Genomic DNA, 14,708 nt, shown 5'->3' on the forward strand with positions numbered 1-14,708 from the left:
AAAAATCGGAAATCAAGAAGTTAATTAAGTTGGTGGGCCTAGATGGGCATCCATGTACAAATTGAAAGCAGATGAAGGACGAAAAATATTTTTAAAAATTCTGTAAGGTCATTAATCTTATCTAAGGCAACTTACCGGCAATAAACTAGTCAGAAAAGAGACTGAATATCAGATAATAGAGACTCCATTTACAATGGCAAACCTAAGGAACCGGAAGAACAGATTAATGAACCGCCTAACATAACCTGAACGTTCCAACACACCAATGCAACAGGAAATTTACAAACTCTGTAGTTGGTTGTCGCGTGGTCAGAACATTGGAGGCGGTTAGCTGCATACTAAACTGTCGGGAATAACTATGTGGACGGAGGAGCTAGTGTCCAGTATTGATATTGTGACTACGAACGTTGGGAGCGTCTCCATTTGCTGATCTATGTGACACTGCTTTAACACTTTTTATTTGGGTTTAATTTTATTGTCTGACTATTTTTTATAGAAAAATTGACTTCGATGTGGACCCACATTAAGAGGCTGCTTTAACGCAACGAAACCGGTCGTGAATAAATCATCAGTTAACAGGTGTTTGCGGCTTTATTCAGGTTACAATTATACTTATTTAATTTAGCGTAAATATGAACCAGGGCGTTTGTATGAAAGTTCTCAGAAACCAAGTGTCGCCCTGTTTTCTATATGTTTCAAAATGATAAAAGCCAACTTCACCGTCTGGACTGGTTCACTGCATCACTGAACCTTAATAACATAAGAAATTTGGAAGTACGGGTGAAACGCAGCAATCAGCGTCCCCGCAAATTGGGAGCTCTACGGAACCTAATCAAGAACGACCAACATCAGCTGTATACGGCGTACCTGAGCTCTGTAGAAAATTGGTCCTTACTTCACTCGGTGAAATAAATAACTGATGCAATTATAAAGTGTAGCGGTGGTTTTGCACGGTATCTGGGTGACGTCTCCTCCACCTAACCAATTTTTGTCCGTTGACGTATTTTACCAAATCATGTTTTTTTTTTTTTTTTTTTTTTTTTTTTTTTTTTTTTTTTTTTTTTTTTTTTCCATCAGTCTACTGACTGGTTTGATGCGGCCCGCCACGAATTCCTTTCCTGTGCTAACCTCTTCATCTCAGAGTAGCACTTGCAACCTACGTCCTCAATTATTTGCTTGACATATTCCAATCTCTGTCTTCCTCTACAGTTTTTGCCCTCTACAGCTCCCTCTAGTACCATGGAAGTCATTCCCTCATGTCTTAGCAGATGTCCTATCATCCTGTCCCTTCTCCTTATCAGCGTTTTCCACATATTCCTTTCCTCTCCGATTATGCGTAGAACCTCTTCATTCCTTACCTTATCAGTCCACATAATTTTCAACATTCGTCTATAGCACCACATCTCAAATGCTTCGATTCTCTTCTGTTCCGGTTTTCCCACAGTCCATGTTTCACTACCATACAATGCTGTACTCCAGACGTACATCCTCAGATATTTCTTCCTCAAATTAAGGCCGGTATTTGATATTAGTAGACTTCTCTTGGCCAGAAATGCCTTTTTTGCCATATCGAGTCTGCTTTTGATGTCCTCCTTGCTCCGTCCGTCATTGGTTATTTTACTGCCTAGGTAGCAGAATTCCTTAACTTCATTGACTTCGTGACCATCAATCCTGATGTTAAGTTTCTCGCTGTTCTCATTTCTACTACTTCTCATTACCTCCATCTTTCTCCGATTTACTCTCAAACCATACTGTGTACTCATTAGACGGTTCATTCCGTTCAGCAGATCATTTAATTTTTCTTCACTTTCACTCAGGATAGCAATGTCATCAGCGAATCGATCATTGATATCCTTGCACCTTGTATTTTAATTCCACTCCCAAACCTTTCTTTTATTTCCATCATTGCTTCCTCGATGTACAGATTGAAGGGTAGGGGCGAAAGGCTACAGACTTGTCTTACACCCTTCTTAATACGAGCACTTCGATCTTGATCGTCCACCCTTATTATTCCCTCTTGGTTGTTGTACACATTGTATATGACCCGTCTTTCCCTACAGCTTACTCCTACTTGTTTCAGAATCTCGAACTGCTTGAACCATTTTATATTGTCGAACGCATTTTCCAGGTCGACAAATCCTATGAAAGTGTCTTGATTTTTCTTTAGCCTTGTTTCTATAATTAGCCGTAACGTCAGAATTGCCTCTCGTCCCTCTACTTTTCCTAAAGCCAAACTGATCGTCACCTAGCGCATTCTCAATTTTCTTTTCCATTCTTTTGTATATTATTCTTGTAAGCAGCTTCGATGCATGAGCTGTTAAGCTGATTGTGCGATAATTCTCGCACTTGTCAGCTCTTGCCGTCTTCTGAATTGTGTGGATGATGCTTTTCCGAAAGTCAGATGGTATGTCGCCAGGCTCATATATTCGACGCACCAACGTGAATAGTCGTTTTGTTGCCACTTCCCCCAATGACTTTAGAAATTGTGATGGAATGTTATCTATCCTTTCTGCCTTATTTAACGGTAAGTCCTCCAAAGCTCTTTTAAATTCCGATTCTAATACTGGACCCTCTATCTCTTCTAAATCGACTCCTGTTTCTTCTTCTATCACATCAGACAAATCTTCCCCCTCATAGAGGCTTTCAATGTATTCTTTCCACCTATCTGCTCTCTCCTCTGCATTTAACAGTGGAATTCCAGTTGCACTCTTAATGTTACCACCGTTGCTTTTAATGTCACCAAAGGTTGTTTTGACTTTCCTGTATGCTGAGTCTGTCCTTCCGACAATCATATCTTTTTCGATGTCTTCACATTCTTCCTGCAGCCATTTCGTCTTAGCTTCCCTGCACTTCCTATTTATTTCATTCCTCAGCGACTTGTATTTCTGTATTCCTAATTTTCCCGGAACATGTTTGTACTTCCTCCTTTCATCAATCAACTGAAGTATTTCTTCTGTTACCCATGGTTTCTTCGCAGCTACCTTCTTTGTACCTATGTTTTCCTTCCCAACCTCTGTGATGGCCCTTTTTAGAGATGTCCTCTCCAACTGTACTGCCTACTGCGCTATTCCTTATTGCTGTATCTATAGCGTTAGAGAACTTCAAACGTATCTCGTCATTCCTTAGTACTTACGTATCCCACCTCTTTGCGTATTGATTCTTCCTGACTAATGTCTTGAACTTCAGCCTACTCTTCATCACTACTATATTGTGATCTGAGTCTATATCTGCTCCTGGGTACGCCTTACGGTCCAGTATCTGATTTCGGAATCTCTGTCTGACCATGATGTAATCTAATTGAAATCTTCCCGTATCTCCCGGCCTTTTCCAAGTATACCTCCTCCTCTTGTGATTCTTGAACAGGGTATTCGCTATTACTAGCTGAAACTTGTTACAGATCTCAATTAGTCTTTCTCCTCTTTCATTCCTTGTCCCAAGCCCATATTCTCCTGTAACATTTTCTTCTACTCCTTCCCCTACAACTGCATTCTAGTCGCCCATAACTATTAGAATTTCGTCCCCCTTTACATACGGCATTACCCTTTCAATATCCTCATACACTTTCTCTATGTGTTCGGCGACGTCGGCATGTATACCTGAACTATCTTTGTCGGTGTTGGTCTGCTGTCGATTCTGATTAGAACAACCCTGTCACTGAACAGTTCACAGTAACACACCCTCTGCCCTACCTTCCTATTAATAACGAATCCTACACCTGTTATACCATTTTCTGCTGCTGTTGATATTACGCGATACTAATCTGACCAGAAATGCTTGTCTTCCTTCCACTTCACTTCACTGACCCCTACCATATCTAGATTGAGCCTTTGCATTTCCCTTTTCAGATTTTCTAGTTTCCCTACCACGCTCAAGCTTCTGACATTCCACGCCCCGACTCGTAGAACGTTATCCTTTCGTTGATTATTCAATCTTTTTCTCATGGTAACCTCCCCTTTGGCAGTCCCCTCCCGGGGATCCGAATGGGGGACTATTCCGGAATCTTTTGCCAATGGAGAGATCATCATGACACTTCTTCAATTACAGGCCACATGTCCTGTGGATACACGTTACGTGTCTTTAATGCAGTGGTTTCCATTGCCTTCTGCATCCTCATGTCGTTGATCATTGCTGATTCTTCCGCCTTTAGGGGCAATTTCCCACCCCTAGGACAAGAGAGTGCCCTGAACCTCTATCCGCTCCTCCGCCCTCTTTGACATGGCCGTTGGCAGAATGAGGCTGACTTCTTATGCCGGAAGTATTCGGTCGCCAATGCTGATTATCAAACATGGTTATTAATAGAATATTGCCTCTTACACATTTTACAAGGTATTACATCAAATATTTTTTAGCGCAAAAGGAAGGATTTAACGGGAAAAGGCATACGTTTCGCGAAGTGACCACGACGAGAAATTAAAGATAATACAGAGGCTTATAGATGGTTATTCTTAAAAAAAAAAAAAAATGGTTCAAATGTCTCTGAACACTATGGGACTTAACGTTTATGGTCATTAGTCCCCTAGAATGAGAACTACTTAAACCTAACTAACCTAAGGACATCACACAACACCCAGTCATCACGAGGCAGAGAAAATCCCTGACCCCGCCGGGAATCGAACCCAGGAACCCGGGCACGGGAAGCGAGAACGCTACCGCACGACCACGAGCTGCGGACAGTCATTCTTCCCACGCTCCAATCGCAAGTGAACATGTACTGGTACCAGATGTACTCTCCAGTACACACCTTCAGGCGGTTTGCGGAGTGTTTATTCAGATGGAGATGCAGGAACTAAATCCATCTCTTCTGATGATTACATAGTGGCCACTTTTCCCTTCCTAGGACGAGTGATATGGTAATAGCCAACGACACTACATCCCATGTCAGCTGATATGGCACACTGACATAATTTCTACACATCTTGATGCCCTCATATCTGAAACCATTCCAAGCAGCTGGAGGAGATCGTTTACAATCAGATTTTGGTATTAGACCAAATACAACAGAGCAAAGACAGTTTCAAATAAAATTAATATAAATTATTTAATTAAAAATTGTCACAAAGGTTTAGAATGATGGATGATACCTTTTTTCACAAAAGGTTTTAGACCTCAGTCTGTAATGTAGTATTATAGGTGGTGTACGGAAGTAACTAGTTCTTACTGGGTTATACATCTAGGACACTTTTCATGCCGAGGAGTGTGGCCACTTTTCCCGATCGAACGTCACGTCGGCATTAGTGGCCCGTTGATGGGACTACCACACAGAAAGACCTAAAAAGGAACTGCATTTTTAAGCCAAAAGTTGTTTTTAATTTTGATGTGATGAAAAGGTATTACTCCTCATACAAATAAGGTAACAAGGGGTGTTCAATAAGAATGGAATACATTTTTTTACGGCCAGCTTTCACTGAAAAAAATGCGGAATTTGTTGTGGAACATCATGGAGTATTCCACCTTCAGCCACTGGCGTTTCACGAAGTTCCGATAATTGGTGGAACTATACATTGCCTTCAAAATGACGTCTGCAACGAAGAATGAGTTCCAAGCAGAGTGCAGTCACTTAGTTTGCTTTAGCGGAAAACCAGAGCACTGTAAATATTCATAGGCGCTTGGAGAATGTCTACGGAGATCTGGCAGTGAACAAAACCACGGCGAGTCGTTGTGCGACGCACCTGTCATCACCGCAACCACGTCGCACAAACCTGTCGCTACCCTCGCGTGCCGGCCGGCTGCAGACCTCTCTGACTCCTACAGTATCGGAACGTGCGGGCGGACACTCTCATTCGTGGTGATCAACGGCTCACAATCAAGCACCTCTCTGCTCTGGGCGTCCCTGTTGGTAGTGACCCAGCGAGGTAGCGCAGTGGTTAGCACACTGCACTCTCATTCGGGAGAACGACAGCTCAAACCCGCATCCAGCCATCCTGATATACGTTTACCCTGATTTCCCAAGATCGCTCCAGCCAAATACAGGGAAGGTTCCTCTGAAAGGGCCCCGCCGGTTTCGTTCCCCATCCTTGACACAATCCGAGCTTGTGTTCTGTCTCTAATGACCACGATATCGACGGGACGTTAAATCCAATCTTTCTTTCTTCCTTCTGTTGGCAGTGCTGACAAATTCGTCCTCCACTTGGGGTTCTTCGTCGCCTAACAAAAGATCACAATGAGCAACGAAGGACCATTTGAGGGTCACGATGCTGATCGTAACAATTTTTTGTCTAACGTATTCATAGGCGAAGAAACATGGCCTCATCACTTCATACCGAAAACAAAAAGACAATCGATAGAGTTGTGCCACATCATCTCTCCACAGAAGAAAATGTTCAAACTCACACCCTCAACCAGTAAAGCCATAGTGACTGTCTTCAGGATCTCCCTCATGGTGCAACGATCAACTCCTAAGTGTACTGTGAAACCCTCACGAAATAGAAGAAACGGCTTCAGTTTGTTGGTCAACACAATAATGCAAACTAACTTCGTCTCCATGACAATGGAAGGTGTCACACAAGTTTGCGCACTCCGACAGGAGCTCACAATACTTGATTTGACTAGAGCCCGGATCTCGCACCTTCCGCCCCCCCCCCCCCCCCTCTCTGTTTGCCCCAATGAATGAGCGATACCGCGGGAAGCTTTACATGGATTATGGAGAGATTATTGATGCAGCAAGACGTTGGTTACCAAATCCACCAACAGAGTGGCACCGTGCGAGCATACATGCGCTACCCGTAAGGTGATGTATCACCGTCGCATTGAACGGAGATTACGTTGATAAATAAGGTCTTGTAGCCAAAAATGTGTGGGAATTACATTTTCTACATCTACATCTACATGGTTATCTCGGCAATTCACACTTAAGGGCCTGGCAGACGTTTCATCGAACCATTTTCATACTATTTCTCTACCATTACAATGTCGAATGGCGCGTGGGAAAAAGGAACACCCAAAGCTTTCCGTTCGAGGTCTGATTTCTCTTATTTTATTATGATTATCATTTCTCCCTACGTAGATGGGTGTCAACAAGATATTTTCGCATTCAGAAGAGAAAGTTCGAGAAAGAAATTTCGTAAATAGATCTAGACGCAAAGAAAACCACCTTTGTTTCAGTGACTGACACCCCAACTCGAGTATCATATCAGTGACACTCTCACCGCTATTGCGCGATAACACGAAACGAGCTGCCCTTCTTTGCACCCCATCAATTTCGTCCGCCAATACCACCTGGCAAGGATCCAATACTGCGCAGCAATTTTTCAGCAGAGGACGGACAAGTGTGATGTAGGCTGTCTCTTTAGTGGGTTTGTCGCACCTTCTAAGCGTTCTGCCAAAAAGCACAGTCTTTCTTTCGCCTTCCCCACAATATTATCTATGTGGTCTTTCCAATTTAAGTTGCTCGTAATCGTAATTCCTAGGTTTTTAGTCGAATTGACAGCTCTTAGATTTGTGCGATTTATCGTATACCCAAAATTTATCGTATTTCTTTTAGTACCCCTGTGGATGGCATAGCACATTTCTTTGTTTAGTGCCAACTGCCACTTTTCACACCATACGGAAATTCTCTCTAGATGATTTTGTAATTGGAATTGATCATCTGATGATTTTACTAGACGTTAAATTACAGAATCATCTGCAAACAATCTAAGGGGGTGCTCAGATTATCTTCTAGATCATTTATGTAAATCAGGAACAGCACAGGGCCTGTGACACTATCTTGCGGAACGCCAGATATCACTTCTGTTCCCCTCGATGATTTACCGTGTATCACTACGAACTGTGACCTCTCTGAGAGGAAATCACAAATCCAGTCACACAACTGAGACGATACTCCACATGCACGCAATTTGATTCTATTATAACCACGAATGGAATCAACTTACTTTCAGAAAAAACGCTCCTCGTATAAATGACGTACAGGTTTTGATGCCATATCGGAACGACAGCGATCGCATTTAACAGTATAAATGAAAAGAACCAAGGCAGATCACAGTAGATACTTATTTATTAATTACAGTAACCAGTTTCGGTCTAAACGACTAACTTCAGCTGCACGAGGACGTTTGCAGCCAATTCACGAAGCTGTTGTGAGTACCATGAGGTACCAGAATGCCACCGTGAAGGGCTCCGTGTGCCTGTGTGTGTGATTTATGCTTGTAACATTGATCGACAATGGAACTGTGTGTTTTGCAGGTGGCAGGACGACCCAGACGAATCGTCCCTGATCAACACAAGGTGCTTCCTGTCGTCTACTGGCTACGTGGAGTGTATGCCGCCTGCCTACTTCCGCTCGCACTGCAAGCAGGACAATTCTCGCTGGCCCTACAGCAGGCACAACTGCACGCTGAGGCTCGCCTCCAAGTTGCCGATCCAGAAGCTCAAGTTCGAACTTATGGAGGTCAGTACTTCCGCCATTTACGTAGCGCTCGCACTTCGCTAGCTGCTGGATGGCTATAAGGGAATGTGGAACCACTTTCACCTTATTGTCCTTCACTCATGCTCATAAATTAAGGATAACTGCAGAACGTGGTGCCACACAACGTGGCACTACACAAATCTGGCGCTAATAGCATAAGCAGATTGGGAACACAAACGACACAGATCTGTAAGTCCACGGTATTGGTGATAAGTTGGGAAAACCGTCCTGAAACACATGTGCTACAAAACGCCGCTGTTTCCTGCGCATGTACCCCGACATCAGTGTGCGATATGATCACTATGCACACGTACACAGGCCGCACAACGGGTTGCCATACTCTGGATCAGGTGGTCGACCAGCTGCTGGGGTATAGCCTCCCATTCTTGCACCAGTGTCTGTCGGAGCTCCTGAAGTGTCGTAAGCGTATGAGGAAGTGCAGCGATACGTCGACCGAGTGCATCCCAGACTTGCTCGATGGGATTTAGGTCTGGACAACAGGCAGGCCACTCCATTCTCCTGATGTCTTCCGTTTCAAGGTACTCCTCTACGAAGACAGCTCGGTGTGGCCGTGCGTTATCAGCCATCAGGAGGAAGGTGGGACTGCGCTAGGAAAAGGCGGACATACTGGTGCAAAATGGCGTCCCGATACACCTGACCTGTTACAGTTCCTCTGTCGAACTCATGCCGGGGTGTACGTGCACCAATCACAATCCCGTCCCCCACACCATCAAACCACGACCTCCATACAGGTTCAAAGGACATTAAGGAGATGGTGTCTGGTTCCTGGTTCATGCCAGATGAAAACCCGGCGAGAATCACTGTTCAGACTATACCTGGACTCATCTGTGAACATAACCAGGGACCACTGTTCCAATGACCATGTACTGTGTTCTTGACACCAGGCTTTACGGGCTCTCCTGTGACCAGGCGTCAGTGGAATGCACCTTGCAGGTCTACGAGCGAGTAGACCATGTCTCTTCAGTCGTCTGTAGACTGTGTGTCTGGAGACAACTGTTCCAGTGGCTGCAGTATGGCCCCGAGTAAGACCGTCTGCGGGTACTGCTGGTGAGATATCGGTCTTCTTGTGGTGTTGTACACCCGGTACTGTAGCCTCTGGAAATGTTTCCTGCCTGCTGGAATCGTTGCCATAATCTTGAGATCACACTTTGTGGCACACGGAGGGCCCGTGATACGACCTGATGTGTTTGACCAGCCTCCAATCGCTCTAGTATTCTACCCCTCATAACGTCATCAATGTGTGTTCTTTGAACCATTTTCAACACACAGTCACCATTAGAACATCTGAAAACATGTGCACACTTACTCGCTGCACCGTACTCTGACATGCACCAACGCACCTATGGGTATGTGACAAAATGAAGAGATATTAACTTGCACCATAACACATGTTACTGGGTGTTTATAATGATAACAAATACAGTTTGTAAAGTTCGGTCTCCTCGTAGCCTTCACTTCAGTGTTGATGCTGTAAGGGCATCAGGGACTCGACTGGCACCCAATGGTCTGTGTCGTCTATAGGCGAAGCAGTGACGATGCGCGTCTGCCTGCTGCCGCACAGTGGTCACTACATTAGTTATGTAAATAACTGTCCTAAGAGAGTGTGCGGTCATTGCATGTTTCTTGTCAGGAAGCCATCTATACGGCTTTATTCACTTAAATGGTCACCGTGCTGACAATCCGCATTGTCATGACGTCTTCGCATTCCCCAAATGGTTACTTGCCTTTTTGCAAACAAGTACATCCCCTGACTCAAGGTACGTGACGGGTGTGCTATGTCCTGCAAGGATGAGCGAACAGTATTTCTTCTCAGGTGGAAGTTGCGTTCAAGCGCTGAGATTCTGAGTGGCGTTGAGTATGGCCCGCTTAAACACATCGATTACACACTCGATTGGAAAACTTGACTAATCACCTTTTGCAGCGCGGACTACTGCGAGACGCACAGGAAGATGGCCAGTGAGGTTCTGGAAGGTACTCAACAGCCATGACAGTTAATGAAATATTCCGAGTAATTATGACTTGGTGGTATGGGTTTCACATTAAAACCCTACGTTTCATACCTATTTGGCGAGGACATTTTCAGTAGGGATCGCAGCTTCTTTGTGTGTCCTATTCACACCCTGGCTCGTTAATGCCCGGAATATTTCATTAATTGTGATAGCTCCGGAAGTGAAAGCTTACGTTTTACGATCCACAGTCATGTGCAGCCATGCCGACTATCGCGCCGTCATCCGCTGCACTTGATTTCTCGTTTGAGGATCAATGGCGCCAACAGCCCAATCGACGTGGTCTCACAAGTTCTAGAGAGGGCTTAAATCAGAGAAGTTTGTGACCAGGGGAGTTCAATAAACTCATCCTGCTTCTCTCTGAACCACGCACATACACTGCGACTTGTGTGACAGAGTTCATTGCTCCCCCGGCAGATACCATCGTACCAGAAAAAACAAACCACATACAGCGATGGACATCGTCTGTGAGGACAGATGCATGCTTCTGTAGATCCACTGTGCCATCCAGAATAATGAGATAACCCGCGGAAAGCTACGTAAAAATTCCCCAAACCATAAGGCTTTTTCGCGGCCTGGACCCTTCCAATGATTGTTGTAGGACTTCACGAAAACCATCGTTCTCGCAGGCGTGGGACGGTGACTGATGATACAAATAAAGAAAACGAACTACACAGCCATATCATCGAAGTAACTTATTTCAAACATATAGATTCGGCTCAACACTTCTGCCTTCTTCAGATCCACTAATAACCGATATAAGCGCTGTTTGGCTACTAGCATTAATTTCCTTTCGCGCAGTCATAGCTTGGAAACATCGAGATGTTGTGCGCTTCACGTAGTAATAGTGGGGTCGCAGAAAAAGACATTCGCATCAACGGACGTTGCAGGAGCGAAAACTCTCGAATCGGTTAAAAATCGGACGTAACACTAACGAAGTCTCAAATGACTACTGTTCAAAGAGCATGAGAAAGAAGATTGTGACAATCGACTAAATATTGTGGAAGGATGGAAAATCCTCGACTCGGATGCTGACCTGGAAACCTGAGTTCGAACTACAAGTAGTTGTCATCATGTGTTCTAATGCGGCGTAGAAAAATTTGAAGTTTTGTTTCCCTTCTCTGTACATAGTAGGTTAGGTTGATGCATACAATCAGAGCGTTTTTGTTTTGCATGTTGGTTTTCTGGTTGCCGTGAGTTTATTGATTGATTGACATTTTTTTTATTTGTAGTTCACTATTACGATTTCTGTTGAAATTTTTTCATTTTCTCATTCAGAAATACTGGGTGGCAATGTGGACACTGGAAAATTGATGGCCAAATCAAGAATTCGGAGCATTTCCGGTATATTCATCTGTTTGAGTTCAGTAGAGAGGCGACAACAGCGGGGGCCGCCAGAAACATTTTCGTTATCTATTGGGTTAGTGCTATAGGACACAGCACAGCAAGAAAATGTTTTTCTCGTCTTAAGAATGATCGTTTTGCACTAGCGACTCTCCACATTCAGGATGAGTTTCATGGATTAATAAAGATAGTTTAAACACACTAATTTACAATGATCCACTTTGGTGCACTCGAGAACTGGCAAATGTGGCCATTGTGATCGTTTCATCATTTTGTGACATATGCGCGCAACGCGGAAGATTCAAAAATCGGGTGTATGGGTATCGCATGGTCTAAGCCAAAATGAAATATCGGCGGGTGCCCATGTATGCGTCTCTACTTGTTCGTCATCAGTTGGCTCGCGAACAACGAAGATCATTCCCATCCTGCACCGTTACTGTGAAGAGAAATGGTTTCTTTATGCCAACATAAAGAAAAAGAAAGGAATGGTTAAACCCAAAAGAGCAGCAAGTCCCCATACAAAGACCTGCGAGCATCAAAGACAATGTTATGCATTTTTCGAAACAGCGAGACTGTGGTTTACTTCTAATTGCGTTCCTACCATGTGACCATCATTGCTGACAGTATTGTCAACAACTATCTGAAGATTAGATGGGTAGATCACATAACTAATGAGGAAGTATTGAATAGGATTTGGGAGAAGAGAAGTTTGTAGCACAACTTGACCAGAAGAAGGGATCGGTTGGTAGGACATGTTCTGAGGCATCAAGGGATCACCAATTTAGTATTGGAGAGCAGCGTGGAGGGTAAAAATCGTAGAGGAAGACCAAGAGATGAATACACTAAGCAGATTCAGAAGGATGTAGGTCGCAGTAGGTACTGGGAGATGAAGAAGCTTGCACAGGATAGAATAGCATGGAGAGCTGCATCAAACCAGTCTCAGGACTGAAGACCACAACAAACAACAAACAAAGACGTCTTGAAGACGCAGCCCGAGAACATCGATCAAGAAGACTGCTTGAAGTGACGCTTCTACAATGTCGCGCCACCCTGTATTCTGCTAAACTGACAAAAAAACATCATACACGAGTCTGGCTCGGAAGTCATTCCACAGCCACCTTATTCACCTGATCTTTAGCCCTCAGATATTCTCCTTTTAGGCTCTCTATCGAACATCCTTAAAGGATTTTCCTTTCCGGATGAAAATTCTCTCCGAACATCGCTTAACGACTTCACCGCTTCAAACCCATGTGATTTCTACAGTCACCGAATACAAAAGTTACCCCGGCGTTGGCAGACTGTTGAAAACAGTGGAGGAGAAAATATTACTAATGACTGTTACCTGTATCCGTTTATGGAAAAACACTACGAATTTATCCACCAACGCGATATTTCAGAAAGTATTCACCTACATGGATACTCTGCAAATCACACTTAACTACCTGGCAGAGGGTTCATCTTACCACCTTCACAATACTTCTCTATTATTCCAATGTCGTACAGCGCGCGGAAAAGCGAACACTTATACAAGTATCTTTCCGTCCGAGCTCTGATTTCCCATAGATTACTATGGTGATCGTTTCTCCCTATGTAGGTCGGCGTCAACAAAACATTTACTGATTGATGTTTCGCGAGAAGATTCCGCAGCAACGAGAAACGCCTTTGTTTTAATAATGTCCACCCCAACTCCTGTATTATTTCTGTGATGCACTTTCCCACTTTTCACGATAATACAAAACGTGCTGCGCATCTTTGAGCTGTCACGATGTACTCCGTCAATCCTACCTGTAAGGATGCCACACCGTACAGAAGTAATCTAAAAGAGGACGGACAAGCGTAGTGTAGGCAATCTCTTTAGTAGATCTGTTACATTTTCCAAGTGTTCTGCCAACAGAATTCAGCCTTCGGTTATCCTTCCCCACAATACTTTCTATGTTCTTCCAGTTTACATTGTTCGTAATTATAGTTCCTAGATATTTAGTTGAATTTACTGCTTAGATTTGTCTGATTTATCGTGTAACCGACGTTTGTCGGATTCCTTTTAGGACTCATGTAGATGACCTCACACTTTTAGTTCTTTGGGCATAATTGCTAATTTTCGCACCAAACAGATATTTTTCCTAAATCGTTTTGCAATATTTTTTGATCTTCTAATGACTTCACTTCATGATAAACGACAGCGGCATCTGCAAACAATCTAAGACAGCTGTTCAGATTGTCCCCGAAATCGTTAATATAGATAAGGAACAGCAAAGGGCCTATAACACTACCTTCGGGAATGCCAGAAATCACTTCTGTTTTCACTCGATGACTTTCCGTCAGTTACTACGAACTGTGACCTCTCTGACAGGAAATCACAAATCTAGTCACATAACTGAGACGATATTTCACAAGCACACAATTTCATTACAGTCCGTTTGTATGGTACATCGTCAAAAGCTTTCTCGAAATCCAGAAATACGGAATCAATTTGAAATCGCTTGTCAATAAGACTCAACGCTTCGTGTTAGTAAAGAGTTAGTTGTGTGTGTCACTAGACCCTTTCCTTCGAGGTAATTCATTATGTTCGAACACAATATATGTTCCAGTATCCTGCTGCATATCGACGTTAATGATATGGCTCTGTAATTTAGTGGATTACTCCTACTACCTTTCTTGAATACTGGTGTGACCTGTGCCACTTTTCTGTCTTTAGGTACGGATCTCTCATCGATAGAACGGTTGTATATGATCGTTAAGTATGGAGCTGTTGTATCAGCATACTCTGACAGGAATCAAACTGGTACACAGTCTGGACATAAAAACTTGGTCCTGTTAAGTGGTTTAAGTTGGTTCACTACTACGAGGATATCTGCTTCTACGTTACTCATGTTGGCAGCTGTTCTTGATTCGAATTGTGGAATGTATGATCATCATATCACTTAGTGGTCTGT

The 14,708-nt window shown here is 43.6% G+C and overlaps 1 protein-coding gene across 1 annotated transcript in view; it reads left to right on the forward strand.

Annotated features, from left to right (window-relative positions):
- Nucleotides 1-14,708, forward strand: part of LOC126480914 (neuronal acetylcholine receptor subunit alpha-3-like) — a 142,098-nt gene that overhangs the window by 35,483 nt on the left and 91,907 nt on the right. The window contains exon 5 of the mRNA XM_050104321.1: nucleotides 8,182-8,386. Coding sequence (XP_049960278.1) covers nucleotides 8,182-8,386 — 205 coding nt within the window. The remainder of the gene's footprint in view (nucleotides 1-8,181; nucleotides 8,387-14,708) is intronic.

Source organism: Schistocerca serialis, chromosome 5 (genome assembly GCF_023864345.2).
Source record: "Schistocerca serialis cubense isolate TAMUIC-IGC-003099 chromosome 5, iqSchSeri2.2, whole genome shotgun sequence".
Taxonomy (NCBI): Eukaryota; Metazoa; Arthropoda; class Insecta; order Orthoptera; family Acrididae; genus Schistocerca; species Schistocerca serialis.